Source organism: Gobio gobio, assembly GCF_949357685.1.
Source record: "Gobio gobio genome assembly, chromosome: 7".
Lineage (NCBI taxonomy): Eukaryota > Metazoa > Chordata > Actinopteri > Cypriniformes > Gobionidae > Gobio > Gobio gobio.
The window spans coordinates 42,453,971-42,476,285 of NC_137103.1; the positions used below are offsets into that span (position 1 = coordinate 42,453,971).

The following is a 22,315-nucleotide window of genomic DNA, read 5'->3' on the forward strand; positions in this document are numbered from 1 at the left end:
AGATTACATTTCCAAGGCCATGACTCTGGATTTAAATTTGGCCACACTTTATATTAGGTGGCCTTAAGTACTATGTACTTACATCAAAAAATAAGTACAATGTACTTACTGTGTTTGTATTGCAAAAGACCTTTGCTGATATTGAGGTGAGATACGGGTAGGGTTAGGGACAGGTGTGGTGGTATGGGTAAGTTTAAGGGTAGGGTTAGGTGTAAGGGAAGTGTCAACTGTGTAATTACAAATGTAACTACAGAAATTAATTACAGACGTAATTACAAGCAAGTTTTTTTTAAATGTAAGTACAATATAAAAAAATGTATGTACACAATAAGTGCATTGTATCAAATGATTAATTCAAATGTTAGTACATAGTAGTTAAGGCCACCTAATATAAAGTGGGTCCTTAAATATTTTATTTAAATTAAGGAAGTTACAGGATAGTACTGGTGAAGACACATTACTCTGCAGTTCCCGACTGTGCTGACAGCAGCACAAATTGATTCCACGAGGTTTGCAGAACCAGCCACAAAAGCATCTGTCTCACTCCTCGCCACTGCTCTTTTCTGATGGGCCGCAGATTCTGCCCCTACCTGCAGCTTACGGTTCTTTCCTGGCATGACGCCAGTTGGCCACTCAGGGGAGGACAGCGGTGGTCATCTGTCAGTGCCAGTCTGTCAGCAGATAGTGGGTGATGGATGGAGCCTTGTGCTCGTCAATAAAACCCACTTTGAAATGATTGCAGTGCTGTGCAAAGACCAAGCCTCCCTGCTGAAGCGCAGCAGAGTCTGGCCTTCACCCTTCATCTCAAAGCATTGCCCTGCTGGACTCAAAGGGGTAGATTGAGATAAGTTTGGCTTTTATGCTGAGGAACAAGTATGTATTGTCTTCAACAGAGAGATGACATCATTCACTCTGCGCTTGGAAAAACATATCACAGAACACACATAGTTCACCCAAATATGATCCCTGTAATTTACCTCATATCATTCTAAACATAAAACGAAAGGTGCTGTATGTAATTATTTTGTCTGTACTAAAGCATACAAATTGCATGTTTCCTAAATTTCTAAAAACATGAGAAGTTCACGTACGTGTTCCGTGTCGGAATGTCTGTTTTTGTTTTGGTCTCTGCGATCCCACCCCTGCCAATTTACCCAATAGCATTTTGGGTAAACTGACACCCTGGGTTGCCAGTTGGCGGAAAACACAGTGTATTGCAGCAATGAAAGACCGCAAAAGAACTGTACAATATCAATAACGGGACAATATTTAAAGTGGTGCTCACTGCAGAGTCAATGACGTCCAGCTCCACCTCTCTCGACGTTTAATGGGGTGGAGAGATAGAGTTGTGAGTAGGGTTGGGGTGTGGTTGGATATTCTAGCTCCAACCATTAAGACCAAATTACATTCCCTTCTCCTCGCTGGATGTCTATATTACATACTGCACCTTTAATGGATAGTATCAGAAATTATTTTAGAAATTGGTTGGTCACTGGATCAATTGGGGACTGGAAAAGACTTCTTGAGATTGGCATTTAGAGACATTCTAAAATGTATTGGAATTAGCCAACGCGTGTCAGGACCCACTCATCGCCATAATCATACTTTAGATCTAATATTGTCAGATGGAATCAGTGTTGTTGATGCCATTGAAATTCTGCAGCTGAGCGATGACATCTCAGATCATTATCTAGTATCGTGTTTACTTAATTTAGCCAAGGCTGCAAAGCTGTCTCCTTGTTACAAATATGGTAGAACTATCATTCCTACCACTAAAGATTGCTTTATAAATAATCCTCCTGATCAGTTTCATCTCCTCAGCATCCCAGATAGCGTAGAAGAACTCGATGTTGCAACAGAAACTATTGACTCGCTTTTTCCATCACATTAAACATAGTTGCTCCTTTGCGCTTCAAGAAGATACAAGAACGCCGTGGTACAATGAGTCCACAATGCGCACACTTGAGTCAGATCTTTTCAGGTTTTGTGTATTGATCATCCACAAATTTGACTGATCTGATTCACATTCAACTGTATGATCCAGTCACATTGGCACAAAAGGAGAATATTTTCAGTGAATAGCAGCTTAAGTTTGATCTTTTATTCTAAAAAGATAGAAATATAGCACATTATTTGGATTAAATACTTTTAAGACACTAATTTTTTTAATTTGAAAGTTCGAGTCCCCATTCATTGCAACTGCACGGACAAGAGAGACCTCTGTACTGTAATTAAAACACCTTTTCTTCTTTTGTGTTTCACAGAAGAAGAAGAAAACTCGGTTTGAAATGACATGAGGGTTTTCATTTTTGGTTGAACTACTCCTTTGATTGAATGGAGCAACAGCAATACTGTTGAAACTAGAATTATTGATCAACCATACAAAAAGAGGCTCTGCCGGTTCCTATCGACGCTCTCATTTAAAACTCTAGACCATCTTCTTTATAAATAAGAAAGACTTACAGTCCGAGCTGTGAATAAACTCCCCACACTCACTGGGTAAATCTTGGGTAGTGATGCCAACTTCAATATTTATGCCATCAGCAGGTCTTGAGTGAAAAGGGCAAACACTGCTTCACGTCAAAGACCAACATCCATTTTTTTTCCTCCGAGGAGGGATTGTGCGAAGGGAAAACGATGTGCACGTGTTGTCAGCATTTAGGTCCAATTTCCCTCAGTCTGCCAAGCAAATCCCTACACATACAAATTGGAGTGTATGATAGCCAACCTGACATTGGATTGGAAAACATGACAATATGAAAACGCTTACCTTTCACTCAGCGGGAGACAGCAGGGTGACCTAGATTGATGTTGTGTGGGAATAGTTGGGAAAGGACGAAACGGCTCATGTTAGACTGGGTTGGCATCAAGGTTTATTATCTTTTACAATGTACAATATACAAAAATATAGAGTACCAAAAATTCACAGTGTCTAAAAGGCAGTGATTACAGTCTACATCGCATATCTAACCACCAGGTCAGTTGCATAGAAGGGCACCAAGCCTTGCAGGGATGGAGCACCTCATTGCGTCGTCTGGCTTTATGTGTGTTCAATAGCAGAGATACTCCTTTCAAAACCCGACTTACACAGAGCAGCCGCATTTGACCAACATATATTATCTGGGGAGGCACATGAGAGTGAATGTGGGATTTAGTTTGACCTTTTAACTTTAAATATGAGCTTAGAGTCCTGCCTATTGTTGATTTCTTTTCATGCGTAAAGTGGAGTCAAAAAGCCTTTGAAAGACATTTTAAATCTGTGATTTACTTCAGGTAAAAAAAATGTTTTTAGATTGAATAAGAATATATAGAAAAGGTGAATTTAAAATCAACTTTTCATTCAAATTTACCGATAAAACTTTTTTTTTAATGCAAAATAGGATCAACTTGAGTACTGCTCTGGGATTTGTGGACCCCTCTGTAAAGTCTTGGTGTGCAAGCATCATAAATCAAATAAAAATTAAATGCCAAAAAAAACCCTCCGCATTAAATACATTGAACAGGATTCAACAGCATCAAAACAATTAAAGGCAAATGTATTTGAATGAGTATGATATTGAAGTGCCTTAATTTATGTGATGTGAACTGTAAAAATCATCAAATAACATTCTCTAATAGTTTTGTAGGGACTCTAGTGTATAATCTGTGATGTTATCAATCAGGGTTGGTTAGGGTCTCTCTACCGCAGTTAAACTCTGGACACTGACAGGCTCCATCCCCACACAATCCCTATGGTTGGTATATTTACACAGCTGCGGCACATATTATTTTACAACTATAAGGCGTTTAAAAAACAGTGTTAGCTTTACAATATACATGTACATTATACTAACCTTTGCGTAGCGTTACTTTTTTTCGTGGTGGGACATTACTTCGTTACAACCCATGTACTCATGCTTAGCTGAAAGCATGGTCGGCCTAGCATTCATTAAACGAGCTTGATAAAATAGCTTAGTTTAGTTTTCAATGCCCTTTAGAAACCAAGCATACCATAAATACTACATCCTGATGAGAGTTGCCGTTCCTGAATCGAAAAATAAGATCTGAAGTTGAGCACACAGTGCTGCGCACAGATTATATTTCCAGATATTGTTTGATGTGACAAAGACAGCGATCCATTGATCATTTCTGTGCGAGTTGACACTCTGGGCAATTTTGTGAATTTGTGATGCTCATATACCGTTGTACGCCTTCGCTCATATCTCTGGTGAATATGATGAGGGTTAGGAATACACCATCTGGAAACAATAAAAAATCATATATGAAATGTTCAGTATAGCTCCATCAATGTTTGAACTCATATCTTAAATAAACTCTATTGTCCATCTATCCTACAACTGCTGAATAATTCCCTCTTTAAAATAACCGTAGAAAACAAGTGCCAAGCTATCAGTATTTCCTACTTTTTTTCATAATAAAAATAGTCTGTCTCGGTTTGAACCCAGTCATATTTAATATGACCACCGGGACTTACAGTAACAGAGTAGAACATGTTTGCTTCAGACCTAAGCATATTCCATGTTGGTGCAATATTCCTCAATTCCCATGCATTCCAAAGTACAAAAAGGGTTTTCAACTTTTTAGGGGAAGAGAGAGGCATTCTTCTGTCCTTATGCTTTTAACGTGCTGAAAATCTATATTTCGGTTCTGATAAGAGTCCGTTCTGAATAGCATCCTATTTTAAGCTGTTCTTTTTCTTGCAGCTTGGTTGCAAACTCATATCCGAACAGTCCACCCCGGAGATGCATTGATCCTGCGACTCGTCCTCTTTTGTTCGAGATTTGCCTCGCAAAGGTCGGAAGTCAGTGGGAATTCCTTACATTTGCATCCAAAGGTAATAATACCACCGCTCTAACCAAACCTGATAATGTCACCATTGATTTCTCTCTTTTGTCTGGTGTCCATCTATTCTTCTCTTATGTAGTTTTAAAAAGAACTGCCACAGCGTGGCAGATTGCATTCCCGTAATGAATTTTGTTGGAGTGGTACGCCAGCACAATTTTCTCTTCCCACCTTCAGCTTCAGCAAAATCTCCTTCCAGTAACGGGAGTTCTGCGGAGATCAATCAATACATCCGTTTATCAAAGTCAGTGTAGCTACACAATCTTTAAAAAGTGCTGTTTGAATCACTGGACTTTTCCCCCATCGGACACCGCAAGGCATGACTTGGGAGACACGGTCCTCAGGGGAGAGAGTTCGGGGGGAAAATCAGCTGGAATGTTGGAACAAGCACCTCATCGGGTGCAGAGTGTGTGGGTAGGAAAAGTGGAGGGTTTTAGGAGGAGATGTCCGGAGCGGCCTTGTCACCATGGTGATAAAGCTACGGATGGCATACGTGTCTCAGCTGTGGTTATAGGTTCTGCAGGGAGAGGGCGAGGAGTCTGGGCGGTAGTCATATTTGCCCAGCGCTGTGGGGTAGTACGTGGTGGTGTACACGTTTGTCTGCTGAAGTGGCGAAGGGAAGTAGTTGGTCCTATCGTCCGGCAACAAATTGTTCTTATTCAGAGTCTGTAGAGAAAACAAATAAAGGAGAGTTACATGAGCTGAGAGGCAAATCAATCTCTGAGATGAAACACAGGGTGTAATATCTGCACCACTATCATGTTTGACTAGCCCAAAATAGCAATATTAGCTCAACCAAGGGAATGAGTTTGTACAGTAGATCAAGTAGGCTTGCAATGAACTATATCCATGGACCAGAATATCATAGACCTCCACATGGAGTTTATTGAACACCACTGGGAACAGACAGCAACATGCTAAAAACCACTCGGGACACAAAATCCAGAACACTGTTAAAACCACTGTTACAACTCCCCAGTAGGGATGGGCGATATGGCCTAAAATCCATATTGCGATATACATTGCAATGTATGTCGCGTTGTTCAGCGGAGGCCTGTTTGGGATGGAGGCAAATGATAGAATTTGTAGAGAAATAAGTAATTAAATGCAAACAACGCAATTCACAAGCGCGTATTGAACCTTGAATGCCGTACCGAACGGTTCAATATTATATTGAGAATTGTGGCATCCCTACTACAGAGTATAGTTTGCTGCTGCTCATCGTACGTCTTAAATCCGAACCAAGTCCAAATAATGGATGTTATTTGGCTCCTCCGTTTGGCTTTCAGCTATGTTTCCACAAGATGACGAATACGATGATGCGTTGCAGCCAGTTGCAGCTCGTGGCTGTACATTTCACGGGTAGATTGCGTCATCAACATGCATTATCGCGATAGAATTAAAGTCTCTATCGTAGGCCAATTTGTATCGTTTATATTGCATATCGTTTATATTGCATATCGTTTATATCGCCCATTACTACTCCCCAGCAACTGTTAAAACCATGCAGAAAAGAAATTGCAATTCTGTTGGGTGTCACTAGTGGAGCAGATATTACACACTGCACCTTTAAATATGTAAGGCACCACTGAACGGAGCCCATAGAAGATAAGCTGTATAATTAAAAAGTGGTGGACTCGTGGGTCATGGATGAAAGTAGCATGTGTGTATGAAATGTAGTGCTCTCGAGAAATATAATTTGTAATCTCCAAAAAAACTGCAGCTCAGTTACTGGGGGAGTGAAGCTATGAAACGTACAAGATTGATTTGAGTGACTCGCCGTAGCCGAGAAGTGCTGTGCAACAATTATACTTTTCAATACCTGGCAAACAATAGCTCTACAAAGGGACTTAGATCTCCATTCCAGTCTGAACAAGACAGATAAAATTGCAATTTTATCCAAGAGTCAATGAGTGACAAGTGAATGTTTGTCTGCTATCACGAAACCAAATTACATCTTCCTGACTGTGGTATCTTCTGCAGCCTTTCGACAAACAGCTCCCTGTGCGAAATCAGAATATTCATCCTGATTTAAACGTGGCTCTCAACGGATGCTTATTCAAACACCAATCAATCAGAGGGAGTCTGTGTCACACGGTTAATATCACACAGCCATCTGCGCAACGACGTGGCCTGGGAACGCATGGACAGAGGCCTGAGCGACAGCCTTTTGCAGCGGGTGCTTCTTTCTCGAGCCACTCGTATTGCAGCCCAAGTCTCATAATGAGTTTCGAGTGAGTAGCCTACTGGTCATGCAGAAGATCGATGGAAAAAGTGGCAAAAGGCTCGCACAGGTGTCATAGCAAGGACACGAGGTGGAGGGAAAGCGAGCCGAGCCAAACTAATTGGATGCGCTCGACGATCAGTCACAACCAGCTGTGGGAGTCCACTGAGCGGCTGCTGCTTAAACAGCCTAATGGAGCCCATTAATAAAGACGGAGTGTGTGCCAGGAGCCGCGTGCAGCCGGAAGAGACGGCTAAACAAGCAGCCACGGGGAGAGGGAAACCAGCGGTAATCTCCAAACTATCCGTTATCTAGTGATGCTCATTTTGAACAAAACAAACGAGCGTGCTCTCCGAATGAGATTGGTTTCTTGACTGCTCACAACTTTTTCTGCTAGCTCATCTGTGGGGAAACGTAAAGGTGAAATATGTCATTTTTGATGTTAAAATACGCTTAATTTGCAAACACTACATAAAAGGCGCATTCCCATGAAAAGTGTAAACGCTGTATCTCTGTGGTGCCATCAAAACACTGAGCGGCCGACATTGCAAAATAGATTTAAATATAGTTAAATGTGCAGAACGGAGCTGTTAAACACTCCTTTAAGTAGCTGGAAACATTCCGAAAGTAGCCAAAATCCACTGAGATTTATGTGGAATTCTCAGGCCATAGATTTCATACTGGCCTACATTAGAAAGTATCAAGTCAAGTCAAAATGTATTTCTTTAGCACATTTAAAAGCAACAGATTTGCACCAAAGTGCTGTACAATAAAACGTTGAGCATGCACTCACCTAAAGGATTATTAGGAACACCTGTTAAATTTCTCATCCATGCAATTATCTAATCAACCAATCACATGGCAGTTGCTTCAATGCATTTAGGGGTGTGGTCCTGGTCAAGACAATCTCCTGAACTCCCAACTGAGTGAATGTCAGAATGGGAAAGAAAGGTGATTTAAGCAATTTTGAGCGTGGCATGGTTGTTGGTGCCAGACGAGCCGGTCTGAGTATTTCACAATCTGCTCAGTTACTGGGATTTTCATGCACAACCATTTCTAGGGTTTACAAAGAATGGTGTGAAAAGAGAAAAACATCCAGTATGCGGCAGTCCTGTGGGCGAAAATGCCTTGTTGATGCTAGAGGTCAGAGGAGAATGGACCGACTGATTCAAGCTGATAGAAGAGCAACTTTGACTGAAATAACCACTCGTTACAACCGAGGTATGCAGCAAAGCATTTGTGAAGCCACAACACGCACAACCTTGAGGCGGATAGGCTACAACAGCAGAAGACCCCACCGGGTACCACTCATCTCCACTACAAATAGGAAAAAGAGGCTACAATTTGCACGAGCTTACCAAAATTGGACAGTTGAAGACTGGAAAAATGTTGCCTGGTCTGATGAGTCTCAATTTCTGTTGAGACATTCAGATGGTAGAGTCAGAATTTGGCGTAAACAGAATGAGAACATGGATCCATCATGCCTTGTTACCACTGTGCAGGCTGGTGGTGGTGGTGTAATGGTGTGGGGGATGTTTTCTTGGCACACTTTAGGCCCCTTAGTGCCAATTGGGCATCGTTTAAATGCCACGGCCTACCTGAGCATTGTTTCTGACCATGTCCATCCCTTTATGACCACCATGTACCCATCCTCTGATGGCTACTTCCAGCAGGATAATGCACCATGTCACAAAGCTCGAATCATTTCAAATTGGTTTCTTGAACATGACAATGAGTTCACTGTACTAAAATGGCCCCCACAGTCACCAGATCTCAACCCAATAGAGCATCTTTGGGATGTGGTGGAACGGGAGCTTCGTGCCCTGGATGTGCATCCCACAAATCTCCATCAACTGCAAGATGCTATCCTATCAATATGGGCCAACATTTCTAAAGAATGCTTTCAGCACCTTGTTGAATCAATGCCACGTAGAATTAAGGCAGTTCTGAAGGCAAAAGGGGGTCAAACACAGTATTAGTATGGTGTTCCTAATAATCCTTTAGGTGACTCTGACCAGCTATGACCATTATTCCCAAGTTCTACATATTTCTTTACATTTGATTATGCATTCAGCTACAGTATCAATGGGAGTGCAGTACTCTGAGCTCAATTTTAGCACATTTTAATGTGTTTAAATCCATCAAAATTCAGAACAGAAAATACAATAAAAGGCTGCAGATTGACACCATATGAATATACAGGGAGTGCAGAATTATTAGGCACGTTGATTTTCTGATCATATTTTTTTTCCAGGCACATTTGACCAATTCCAAACCACAGTAATCCTAATAACTATTATTGATTTAGTATTTAATAATGTATAAGTGATATATAATTGTTCATGAAGGCTGGAAATGAAAATCACCTTATATTCAGGTGTGCAGAATTATTAGGCATGTTTTCTTTTACAGATAAATTGAGCCAAAAAAGAGATTTAACTCGGACTGAAAAGTCAAAAAGTATTAAATGCCCATGAGAAGGATGCAATACTAATGCAATACTAGACATTGCAGTTAAGGCGTGACCATTGGACAGTGAAATGCTCGTTGGGTCAGCAGGATCAGACAAAAACATGTGGCGGAGAAAAGACACCTGTTAACTGCAAAAGAATTAAGAATTAAGGTGAAGAATTAAGGGTGAAACCATCAGGAACCTTTTAGTCTCCAGCGCCACCATTTTCCAAAGCTGCAACCTACCTGGAGTCTCCAGAAGTGCAAGGTGTCAGGATCTCAGAGACTTCAGTTAGGAAAAGAATCCTAAAAAATGACCCCCACTAGATAAGAATCACAAGCTGAAGTGTTGTAAAATACATGAAGCCTGCTTTTTTATAGGCTTTATAGGTTTTATAGGTTGAGAATGACTCTTGAAGGACCAGCACCACATCCTCTAGTACCACTGTTTGAAGAATTCATCTTCCAGAATCTGGCAGTACGTTTTGGGAGTTCATTTTTAGTCCATCTCTGCAAAACGGACTTCAGGATGGACTAAAATGAACTCCCAAAACGTACTGCCAGATTCTGGAAGATGAATTCTTCAAACAGTGGTACTAGAGGATGTGGTGCTGGTCCTTCAAGAGTCACTCTCAACCTATCTGTCCATAAAGCCTATAAAAAAAACTTCTTCATGTATTTTACAACACTTCAGCTTGTGATTCTTATCTAGTGGGGGTCATTTTTTAGGATTCTTTACCTAACTGAAGTCTCTGAGATCCTGACACCTTGCACTTCTGGAGACTCCAGGTAGGTTGCAGCTTTGGAAAATGGTGGCGCTGGAGACTAAAGGGTTCCTGATGGTTTCACCCTTAATTCTTCACCTTAATTCTTAATTCTTTTGCAGTTAACAGGTGTCTTTTCTTCACCACCTGTTTTTGTCTGATCCTGCTGACCCAACGAGCATTTCACTGTCCAATGGTCACGCCTTAACTGCAATGTCTTGTATTGCATTAGTATTGCATCCTTCTCATGGGCATTTAATACTTTTTGACTTTTCAGTCTGAGTTAAATCTCTTTTTTGGCTCAATTTATCTGTAAAAGAAAACATGCCTAATAATTCTGCACACCTGAATATAAGGTGATTTTCATTTCCAGCCTTCATGAACAATTATATATCACTTATACATTATTAAATACTAAATCAATAGTAGTTATTAGGATTACTGTGGTTTGGAATTGGTCAAATGTGCCTGGAAAAAAAATATGATCAGAAAATCAACGTGCCTAATAATTCTGCACTCCCTGTATACACTACCATGCAAAAGTTTGGGATCAGTAGGTTTCATATGCTCACCAAGGTGGAAGTTATTGGATCAAAAATACAGTAATATTTTGAAATATTATCACTGTGGTAAAAATGTCAAAAGCTGAATTTTCAATCTTCAGTGTCACATGATCCTTCAAAAATCATACTAATATGCTGATTTGGTGATCGCGATGAAGGTTTTGTAGGATTCTTTGATTAATTGAAAGTTCAAAAGAACATAATTTAATTGAAATGGAAATCTTTATAAATCATTATAAATGTCTTTAAACAGTAATGTCTTTAAATATATTTTACCAACACTACATTTGTCTCTTTTTTTTTGATAGTGTTGCCATTTAAAATGTATAAATTCAAGTCATGAATCGCTCCGAGTATAACGTCACGTTTTCCATCTCTTCCATATTACAGAAGTGTGTGAACGCAGCATAAGCTTGTTGTTTTGGTTCAGGAGGTACTGTAAAATGCGGCTGCTGTTTTGGTTGCGGTGCTCGATAACTGACGTCTGTCTAACTCTGCATAGCATGAAACATGCTGATGACGTGTAATGTCTGCGAATGCAATGATTGGACGAACATTTTATGGTCCTACGCCTTCCACAGATGATATATATATACATATAAATACATTTAGACCACTTAACTTAGTGATTGCTATCAGGATGTGAAGAGACTTTCAACCAGCATTACAAATAATGTTTCTGGAACAAATCACCTACCTGCCTTTAAAACAACAACAACAACTATTAGTTATTTTCATAGACTGCAGAGTGCATTTGGGATACATTAGGCCAATACTGACAACAAGAAGTACAAATCCCTCCATCCTACTTTTAGCAACTACATTGCAAGCCACCATAATTCATTGCACATCTTACTGAAAGTCTTGCACATTGTGAATAAAAATGTGCATGACTGTAGCAAGCAGCTGCTAATAACTGCTATATGTGACTTTGCAAGTGCCTTACACCTCGTTATAGCTCCCTGCTCCATGCAAAACATTCCCACATTATGTAATTTCTTCTATTTAGACTTCAATTATCGATCACTCAATATAATCAGAGGTACAGTAGTTCCTCGCGAAAGGGGTCATGGACTGTACATACACTCCTGGGCAAAAAATGGGCCAAGTCAAAAACAATAAAATATTTAGTGGTCTTTTAATGGTCTTAAAGGGATAGTTCACCCAAAAATACAAAACCACACAAAAGCAGATAGAGCAACCATTGACTACCATAGTATTTTTTTCTCTACTATGGTAGTCAATGGTTGCTCTATCTGTTTTGTTACAAACTTTCTTCAAAATATCTTATTTTGTGTTTCCGCAGAACAAAGAAACTCATACAGGTTTGGAACAACTCGAGGGTGAGTAAATGATGACAGAATTTTCATTTTTGGATGAACTATCCCATTAACCATTTTAATCACAAATCACTGGTCAGGAAATTAGCAAGAATTGCACAAATACTGTAGATAAAATAACTTAGCATGGAATAGCCTTCCCCAACTTGCAGACAGCTTTTTACAGGAAGAAGAGTTAGTGTTGTTCCACACAATGGCTTCAAACAGGTCATAAGTAGTTAAAAAAATGTCTCCCAGTACGTTTGAGATTAATAAGAGACCAAATATTCACTATAGGGTTCAAATCTGGAATTTGGGCAGGAGCATTGTCTTGTTTAAAAATAACACCTGATCATTCCTCTTTAGATAACAATTTTTCATTTGTGGGAAGCAAGCCATTCTGCAATATTCTTCTGAACTCCAAAGCATTAAATGACTTTTCACAGTGAAGTAGCTCACCAATACCAGCAGCTAAAAAGACTCTGCACACAATGACACCTCCTCCTTTATGCTTCACATGAGTAGAGATGCATTTATTATTATATTTCTCACCAGATTTTCGAAGACACCGCTCTGGAGCACCACCATGCAACTTGTGTTTCATTGTGATTCATCACTCCACACACACAACTTCCCGTATTCTGCCAAAAACTTCTGTCTTTGATGTTTTACTGAGACGGCTATGGCCTTTAAAGTAGCGCATTTGCTTTAATTAATGTGTGACAATTAAAAGCTTAGCGGTTAGCCATTTTAGGCTTGGCCCTTTTTTACCTTTTTTTTTGCCCAGGAGTGTACATCTAATAGGGGTAAGATTAAGTGCAGCAACATGATAAACAACAACAACAAAAAATGCATTTCAGGGCATAAAACAGCATAACGAGAAAAAAAAAATTGTGACCAGGGTGTCAGCACTGACCTTGAACTCCATGGGTGTGTATTTCTCATTCTTTGGTGTGGTGTTTCCCTTGTAGTTGAGGTGGTTGGGAGTGGTGGGGTGGATGACGGCAGACTCCTGTGAGGGCTTGTGGAACCGCTGGCAGTACACATACACCAGGAAGGACAGCAGACCGGCACCCAGGAAGCACGACACACCCGTGGCTATCAGGTGAAGCAGAGTGAACCCTGGGAAAACAAGAGAAGCTAATATTACACTAACCATTTGTCTGCAAAGAACTGTAATATGTTGTCACTCTCATCCAGACCTTTGGCTAAATATGCTTTTTTAAATAATGAGACAATATAGTCATCCTTTTCAGTGGAAGCTTTGTGATACAGCACCATTACGTCTCTGATCATTAACACTGCATGTCCATAGCCATCAACCAGTGGTAGGCAGGTGCTTGAGAGCATCTGGCTGAATGATGCAGTACCAAGGGACAGTGCTGTGATTAGCCGGTCGATGTGACGGACTAGGCATCCTGCCGGTCTGACCCGTAATGAGTGCGAAATGTGATTGAGGAGAGTGAACGCCATACCCCCGTCATGAACTGCTCTAATTGGACAACGATCACTCAGGAGAGTGCCACTGCTGGACATTGATGGGTAATATGTGCTGCCACCTGGAGAAGCACCAAACTGGCACTGCGGTGCCATCTCTGAGGGCAGCCACTGCCCAGTATGGACTGGATCCGCAACCTAAAAGGCACTGCTGTGCCCCCTCATGTATTTTTCATCTGGTGCATGCACTGGAAAGGCAGCACACCTCTGCTTGGGAGCGCTGCAAGCGCTGCGGAGCACGACACATGGAGAAAAAAAAAGTTTAGCAATGTGAATGATGAAGTTCACTCACTTAAACCTGGTTAGCGATTCCATTTCTTCCCGATTTCGGGATGAAAAGGAGCTGACGTGAAACATGACACACAAGCAGCACACTGCTACATGTCTTTGAGCATTCACGGGAGAGTGCATGCACAAGCGCATACGAACATGCGGTGAACACAATGCAAACACATCTGTCGAAGCACTTACCCCCACACTGCTGGTCCTTCTCATAGCTAGATGCCGGGAGAATCGCTGTGAAAAGAAGGAGATATAGAGTTAGAGGTAGTAAACACAGGATAAACTTGAGCTCTTTCTGAACGTCTTGAACTGATGCTGCACATCTTTCAACTTGAAACGGCATCTTAGAAACATGGATCGTGGTTCGAGATACATCGGAACGGTCATAGACATCCATCTAGAGCAGTAGCTGTCAACCAGTTTTGGTTCAGAATTGAAATTCCTGTTGCTCAAGCAGTAGAGCATGGCGCTAGCAACGCCAATGCCATGGGTTCCCAGGGAATTCATAAACTGATGAAGTGTTTACCTTGAATTTACGCTTTGGATACAAGTGTCTGCCAAATGCATAAATGTATGTAAACGTAAATTTAAAAAAAAAATAGTCAAATATTGAAATGTATTATGAACTGCATAGGCCCAACAATATGTAAAATTATTCATATTATTCTTATAAAGCTGATGCAGTCTTGATGTCAACATTGAAAGACAAGAAAAGTGCTCCCTCCTTTTCAAAGCGAATACGCTAATTTGTTTTGCCATCAGAACTATGCACAATTACACAGTTGCAGTTTATTTTATTAATGCACTTAGTGTCCATTTTTTGGTCTGTTCTGCTGCCAAATTCTGGGTTACGACCGACAATGTAATGATAAACCAACGATTTAAAAATGTAGCAGACTGATGCAAGAAACAGTCTGGTGTGAACGGCCTATTACACACTTCCTTGTTTTTCCTTCAGTTGTTGAACTGCAGCCTAAATGTCAATCCCTCCATCTTACACCACTCCACGCTCTGCATTCAAAAGCAACCTTCCTGGAAGTGAGGCGATTCAAAGAGCTGTAGACCTGAGTGGTGAGGAAGACAGTCTCCTGTTTTATACCTGAGGGATGAGCAGGGCCGCAGTGATAAATTACAGGAAATCACATCAAGGGCTCGCAGTCAGTCGGGTCGCATGAAAGTGATGAAATTATTACCGCTGTTCTGCCATTAGGTTTTCAAACACCCCAATTATTCAAGAATAAACAGCAATGCCAGTAAAAACAATTGCAAGCTATTTTGCAAAATACATTGCTAAACTTGATTTAAACACTCGTTTAGAGTAAATATTTCATTTTGGTTGAAGTCATGAGGTGCATTTCAATGGAAACACATTTTTCACTGCTGCAATACAGTCTGAGGTGCACTATTACCACCCAGAGTCATGCTTTTCAAGCTCAATCTGAAATCTCCACAAAGAGCAGAGATGGGTGGTGGTGGGGGGGGGTGTTTTGATTGAGATGCACAATTCTCCTTGATCTCCTCACCGTCTAAGACACCTCAGGATTTGGAACCCTTTTCCCAAAATTGGAGAGAAATTGGATGCGAGTCTGCCTTGTGGCATAACATTAATATTAATTAGAGTGCCTGATTCACTTGGTATTCCGCTCTGATAACTCGTGTTCTCGCAGGCTGGGTGCGTTCAGTTCTTCACTTTGAACACTTCCACTCCTCCAGCCAGAGTAATGAATAAGCACAAGTAAACATATTACATCTAATCTATTAAAAACAACAGCGAGTTTGACAGGGTTTAAAAGTGTATGTTTATTTAATAGGAGTAACATTGCAATTGGGGAAAGCGTTGCTTCATAATGGAATAGTCGGACGGCGTGTGAATATATGTGAGTGTGTGTATATATAGCTCTCTCTCACCTGGGATCTCATTGCAGTCTCGGTGCTGGGAGCTGTTTCCCACGCATGGCGTGGATTGAGCTCCGCACACTCGACTGCGCAGCTGCAGGCCCGAGTCATCACACTCAGACCACACTGACCAGGCCATCCACCCACCTGCACATAGACAATCACAAACACAGGGTTTAAAGAAACACTTTACCCAAAAATTAACATTCTATCATTTACTCACCCTCGTGTCATTCCAAACCTCTATGACTTTCTTCTGTCAAGCACCAAAATGAACAAATCTTTACACTACTTTTCAAAAGTTTGTAGTGCTAAGTAAATTGAGTATGAAGAAAATGAAGCCTATTTTTGTACCATTAATATTTTCTTGCATTGTGAAATTATTTTCATGGCATTCAAACATTTTCTCCCTAATTTTTGTTTAAATTGAGACGTATACATCATCTGAAATCTGAATAAATAAGCTTTTCATTGATGTATGGTTTGTTGAGGGTGCAAAAAAAGTCAGCTTTAAAGTTGTCCAAATGAAGTCCTTAGCAATGCATATTACGTACTAATATTTTTTTTATGTATTTACTATTTACATTAGAAAATTTACAAAATATCTTCATAGAACATGATCTTTACTTAATATCCTAATGATTTTTGGCATAAAAGAAAAATCTATAATTTTGACCCATAGGCTACAATGTATTGTTGGTTTCACTTATGACTGGTTTTGTGGTCCAGGGTCACATATTATATATTTTTTATTTATCAGCATATTATATTAAAAACATAATTATAACTAAAAACGTCGACTGATATAATATAATATATTATATATACAGTGAGGAAAATAAGTATTTGAACACCCTGCTATTTTGAAAGTGCTCCCACTTAGAAATCATGGAGGGGTCTGAAATTGTCATCGTAGGTGCATGTCCACTGTGAGAGACATAATCTAAAAAATAAAAATCCAGAAATCACAATGTATGATTTTTTAACTATTTATTTGTATGATACAGCTGCAAATAAGTATTTGAACACCTGTCTATCAGCTAGAATTCTGACCCTCAAAGACCTGTTAGTCTGCCTTTAAAATGTCCACCTACACTCCATTTATTATCCTAAATTAGATGCACCTGTTTGAGGTTGTTAGCTGCATAAAGACACCTGTCCACCCCATACAATCAGTAAGAATCCAACTACTAACATGGCCAAGATCAAAGAGCTGTCCAAAGACACTAGAGACATAATTGTACACCTCCACAAGGCTGGAAAGGGCTACGGGGAAATTGCCAAGCAGCTTGGTGAAAAAAGGTCCACTGTTGGAGCAATCATTAGAAAATGGAAGAAGCTAAACATGACTGTCAATCTCCCTCGGACTGGGGCTCCATGCAAGATCTCACCTCGTGGGTCTCAATGATCCTAAGAAAGGTGAGAAATCAGCCCAGAACTACACGGGAGGAGCTGGTCAATGACCTGAAAAGAGCTGGGACCACCGTTTCCAAGGTTACTGTTGGTAATACACTAAGACGTCATGGTTTGAAATCATGCATGGCACGGAAGGTTCCCCTGCTTAAACCAGCACATGTCCAGGCCCGTCTTAAGTTTGCCAATGACCATTTGGATGATCCAGCGGAGTCATGGGAGAAAGTCATGTGGTCAGATGAGACCAAAATAGAACTTTTTGGTCATAATTCCACTAAACGTGTTTGGAGGAAGAAGAATGATGAGTACCATCCCAAGAACACCATCCCTACTGTGAAGCATGGGGGTGGTAGCATCATGCTTTGGGGGTGTTTTTCTGCACATGGGACAGGGCGACTGCACTGTATTAAGGAGAGGATGACCAGGTTTTGGGTCTTCCAACATGACAATGACCCGAAGCACACAGCCAGGATAACCAAGGAGTGGCTCTGTAAGAAGCATATCAAGGTTCTGGCGTGGCCTAGCCAGTCTCCAGACCTAAACCCAATAGAGAATCTTTGGAGGGAGCTCAAACTCCGTGTTTCTCAGCGACAGGCCAGAAACCTGACTGATCTAGAGAAGATCTGTGTGGAGGAGTGGGCCAAAATCCCTCCTGCAGTGTGTGCAAACCTGGTGAAAAACTACAGGAAATGTTTGACCTCTGTAATTGCAAACAAAGGCTACTGTACCAAATATTAACATTGATTTTCTCAGGTGTTCAAATACTTATTTGCAGCTGTATCATACAAATAAATAGTTAAAAAATCATATATTGTGATTTCTGGATTTTTTTTTTTTTAGATTATGTCTCTCACAGTCGACATGCACCTACGATGACAATTTCAGACCCCTCCATGATTTCTAAGTGGGAGAACTTGCAAAATAGCAGGGTGTTCAAATACTTATTTTCCTCACTGTATATTATTGATGGTAGCTAAAATTTACACAAAATTGCTGAAAAAAGGTAATCTTAAAATAGCCAATATTAATCTAAACAATAGATAAATGCTTATAGTACCATATTATTATAAGTTTAATAAAAGTGGTCCATATGACGTGCACTATATATATTCAAATTCATATTCCGAAATTGTTGCAAGGAATCGGTTGAACTGATCCAAGTTTAACTCATTGACTCGTGGTTAACAGCTCAAAGGAGAAGAGTATCAAAAAATAATTTTGTATATTATACTTTTATGACACTTTTGCTTTTTGAAGCTTAAAAACACCAGTCCCCATAGAAAAGAGAAATCAGTACATTTACAATTTCTCCTATTGTAGGTGCAAGGAAGAAAGAAAATCATGCAGGTATGAAACAAAACAAATGTCCCATCTCTGAGTAAACTATCCCTTTTAAATAGTGCGCTCAAATTTGGGCCTCACAGTTCAGGTGGCAACCTAACCAGAGCACTGCCGACTCAACGGCCCACCCACACACATGAAACAAACACCACCAGAGTCACACGGGGAGGCAAAAATAATCACAGTCTGAGGCAACACTTTCAGAGCAAGTGTACCAAGAACTTTACTTAGAAGAAACTTTGATTTAAAATGTATTTGTTTGCTTGGAAATTCCAGTCTGTAAATATACACATTCCTTTCATGTTCCAGCTTTTAAGATGCTTGTCTAGACCATAAGCAGTCTTAAAATTCTCTCAGAGCCTAAAAAATGTAATGCATGAAGGGGGCCAACAGGGGCCAAACGTTTGAATCTAAAAGACTTTATTATCAGTAGCAACTATTCCAAGAGAATATACTGGCGTTTCGTAAAATGCAGATCCACAGTTAACAATAAAAGGTAGCTCTTCATTTTTTTTCAGAAGCAAACAATATGTCATGAAGTTAGGCAGCAACTTAACTGACATGGAATCTTATGTGACTTAAGTGACTGATACGGAATGTTCTATATTCTGATTTTGCTCTTAATATCAACTGGAATAAAAGATAAATATTTAAAGGCTCTTGATTAATAATTAAAATGGATCTGCATTGACAGCATGGATTTGAGGTTTTTCATCAATTTTTGTTTGGTCTTAAAGGAACAGCTGATTTTTGTATGGCAACAGAATGTGACAACAGAGCTTTGCACTGCCAGAGTCTGCTAGCACGCAGCACACTTCCATATGCATGCAGCTCACATATGGTACCATCTGTAGCCTGGAGGACCCAGAAGCCCCTCTCTGAATCTGAAGAGTGTGTTTCTGATGATTGAAAGGTCTGAAAGCATGCCTTCAATGCAGTGATGACCAGTTGGTCATAAATAAACCACCCTGTTGAAAAGACCAGCATATGTTGTGTGGATGCTGCTGTGCTCGCCAGGCTTCTTAACTCTTTCGTTTTTTTTCACCGAAAATTCATGGCCCCCAGAATATTTTGCAATATATAAAAAGAAATAATATAGCCTCTAATAAAAAACAACAATAAAACAAACATTTTATCCTAGCTTCATGCATTGTTTTGAACATTTTGAACAAAAAGCTGAGAAAATAGTGTTTTTGTTAAAGACTACGTCTAGATCAGATTAAAGGACAACTCTGGTGAAAAATGAACCTAGGGGTAATTAACACATGGTTACCGAGTAGATCGTTCTCTGGGATGCGTTTTCATAAAAATCGAATGTAAAGAGTTTTATCTCTCAAAACAGATTAGCTTATAACGCTAGTATATGGTGCATAAAATAAGTAAAATTAAATCCCTAGTTAATACCACCAACAAGGCTCAAAATGGCCTCACACTAACACGGTAGCATAATGAGGGTCCCTACATGCAAACCGGAGCATTGAGAACTTTGTAAGTGCACAAACAGTTTAATAAGAAGATACTTTATAAAGACAGTACATTACGCGTATACAGACAGGAGCCATCTTGGAAAACAGTCTCGACAAGTCGAGCCACGGTTGAATAATCCGCCATCTCCTTTAGTGTGTATCCTTTCGAAGCACTAGTCTCTGTTGCGTTCAGTTTTTTTTTTAAATTATTTGTATTTATTTATTTTCTCTGTTGCGTTCAGTGCTTTCTTCCGGAAACAACGGACCATATGAGATTCCAAGTCACAGTTCATCACTTAGCACAGCGTTCGTGGCTCGACTTGTCGAGACTGTTTTCCAAGATGGCTCCTGTCTGTATACGCGTAATGTACTGTCTTTATAAAGTATCTTCTTATTAAACTGTTTGTACACTTACAAAGTTCTCAATGCTTCGGTTTGCATGTAGGGACCCTCATTAAGCTACCGTGTTAGTGTGAGGCTATTTTGAGCCTTGTTAGTGGTATTAACTAGAGATTTAATTTTACTTATTCTATGCCCCATATACTAGCATTATAAGCTCATCTGTTTTTAGAGATAAAACTCTTTACATTCGATTTTCATGAAAACGCATCCCAGAGAACGATCTACTCGGTAACCATGTGTTAATTACCCCTAGGTTCATTTTTCACCGCAGTTGTCCTTTAAGAACGATGATCAAAACATAGATGGGGTATCTCACTTCCATCAACACCCCCAAAGCTTGCACAGTCCTATAACCCCTACTGTGTCGACATTTTATTCGGTGACATTAGGCAGTTTGTGTTATTTTACATGTGCAAAGCAATGCTTCTATTGCTTGTTTCTGCTTCTTTTTCACCCGTGTTTTGATTCAGAGATTCTGTACTCTTTCAGAAGATGTGTAATAGCGCTCACTACAGTATAACAGTGAACATATGGATTGCCGTAAATTTCCGTCAATGGCAGGGAAAGAGTTCATCTTTAAAATTAAAATACTGTCATAATTTACATACTCACTGACTTTCTTCTGTGGAACACAAAATAAAATATTTCAGTGTATGGACAAAAAGACCCTTTTCAAAATATCTTCTTTTGATTTCCAGAGAAGATAGCAAGTCATACAGTTTTGGCACGACATGAGAGTGAGTAAATGATAACGGAATTGTCATTTTTGAGTGAACTATCCAACTAGCACAATTTCTCTTGCCAATCAGCCTCAGAGTTTTGCTGGCGAATGCAATGCTGGTCAACAATGCTAATTTATGCTATGGGGTTGAACCACTTAAGACCTTTATGTGATAAAAGTCGAGTCAACGTTGACTAGTAGCTGATGACGTCATTAATGAACAAAAAAGCCTGAATCTCGAGCTGAGGCTGAACATGGGTTGCCTTGTGCACAGCTATGGCACATGATACAGCGCTGCCCACAAGGCTATTGCTCCAACATAACATCTTATTTTTATCAGTTATTTTGTCTTTGGATCGTTATATTTTAAATTATATTTTCTAAATCAGATATAGATAGCACAGTAACGATTACTTGTGAATTTTTATTCTACCTGGAAGTGTCTCTATAGTGAAGCTTTTAGTTACTAAGAAATATGCTAGAACTCCTCGGATTCTAAGCTATTTTATTGATAAATCACAGAACAATGATTGATTGTGTTGACAATTCATTTCTGCGCCATGATCAGTGACTAGTCGACATCAAGGGTAACTCAACCCCTGGTCAGAGTCTAACTCCACCCACTGAGACAGAGGGGACGAACCGAGCGGGGGCGTGCACCCGAGACCTGCAGTGATGGATTGATTGACAGCTGTCAGACTCGCAAAGATGGAGAGTGACTGGTGTGACGCCAGAAGCTTTGCAACAGAGCGGTCATTCGAAGTAGAGGACTTTTCTCCCCCACCTTGACCTGAAATGGAGGAGGGTGAATTGTCTGTGGACACAGGGCCAGAGCCTTATCAATTCGAGCCGCTGGCTCAAACAGCGTTAACTCCTCATGCCAACAATGCTAGCGGAGCAGCAGTGCGAGAGAGAATGGGACCACTGACCTAATCTATGAACAGTCAAATCCTTATACTGAATGCCACTAAAAATTGATCAGATACATGCAATGTATTTTAGGAAAATACATAGGAAAATTTAACTGCAGTAGCCACCGTTCAACCTTAAGAGGGCAGCACTCAGACGTTTTTACACCATATATTGTAAAATTAAAACACTTTATACCCAAATGTCAAAAATGTACTCGAATCA

The 22,315-nt window shown here is 40.1% G+C and overlaps 1 protein-coding gene across 3 annotated transcripts in view; it reads right to left on the reverse strand.

Moving 5' to 3' along the window:
• Positions 1 to 2,852: 2,852 nt before the first annotated feature.
• sema5ba (sema domain, seven thrombospondin repeats (type 1 and type 1-like), transmembrane domain (TM) and short cytoplasmic domain, (semaphorin) 5Ba) overlaps positions 2,853 to 22,315 on the reverse strand; it is a 160,742-nt gene continuing 141,279 nt past the window's right edge. Inside the window, exons 20-23 of one of the 3 annotated variants that reach the window (XM_079821990.1) lie at positions 15,851 to 15,985; positions 14,132 to 14,176; positions 13,080 to 13,285; positions 2,853 to 5,508 (exon numbers count right to left, since the gene is read on the reverse strand). In XM_079821990.1, the coding sequence (XP_079678116.1) occupies positions 5,341 to 5,508; positions 13,080 to 13,285; positions 14,132 to 14,176; positions 15,851 to 15,985 (554 nt within the window). In that variant the 3' untranslated portion in view covers positions 2,853 to 5,340. Of the gene's footprint in view, positions 5,509 to 13,079; positions 13,890 to 14,131; positions 14,177 to 15,850; positions 15,986 to 22,315 lie in introns of all 3 variants that reach the window. The other 2 variants (XR_013816911.1, XM_079821991.1) reach the window with 2 other exon arrangements.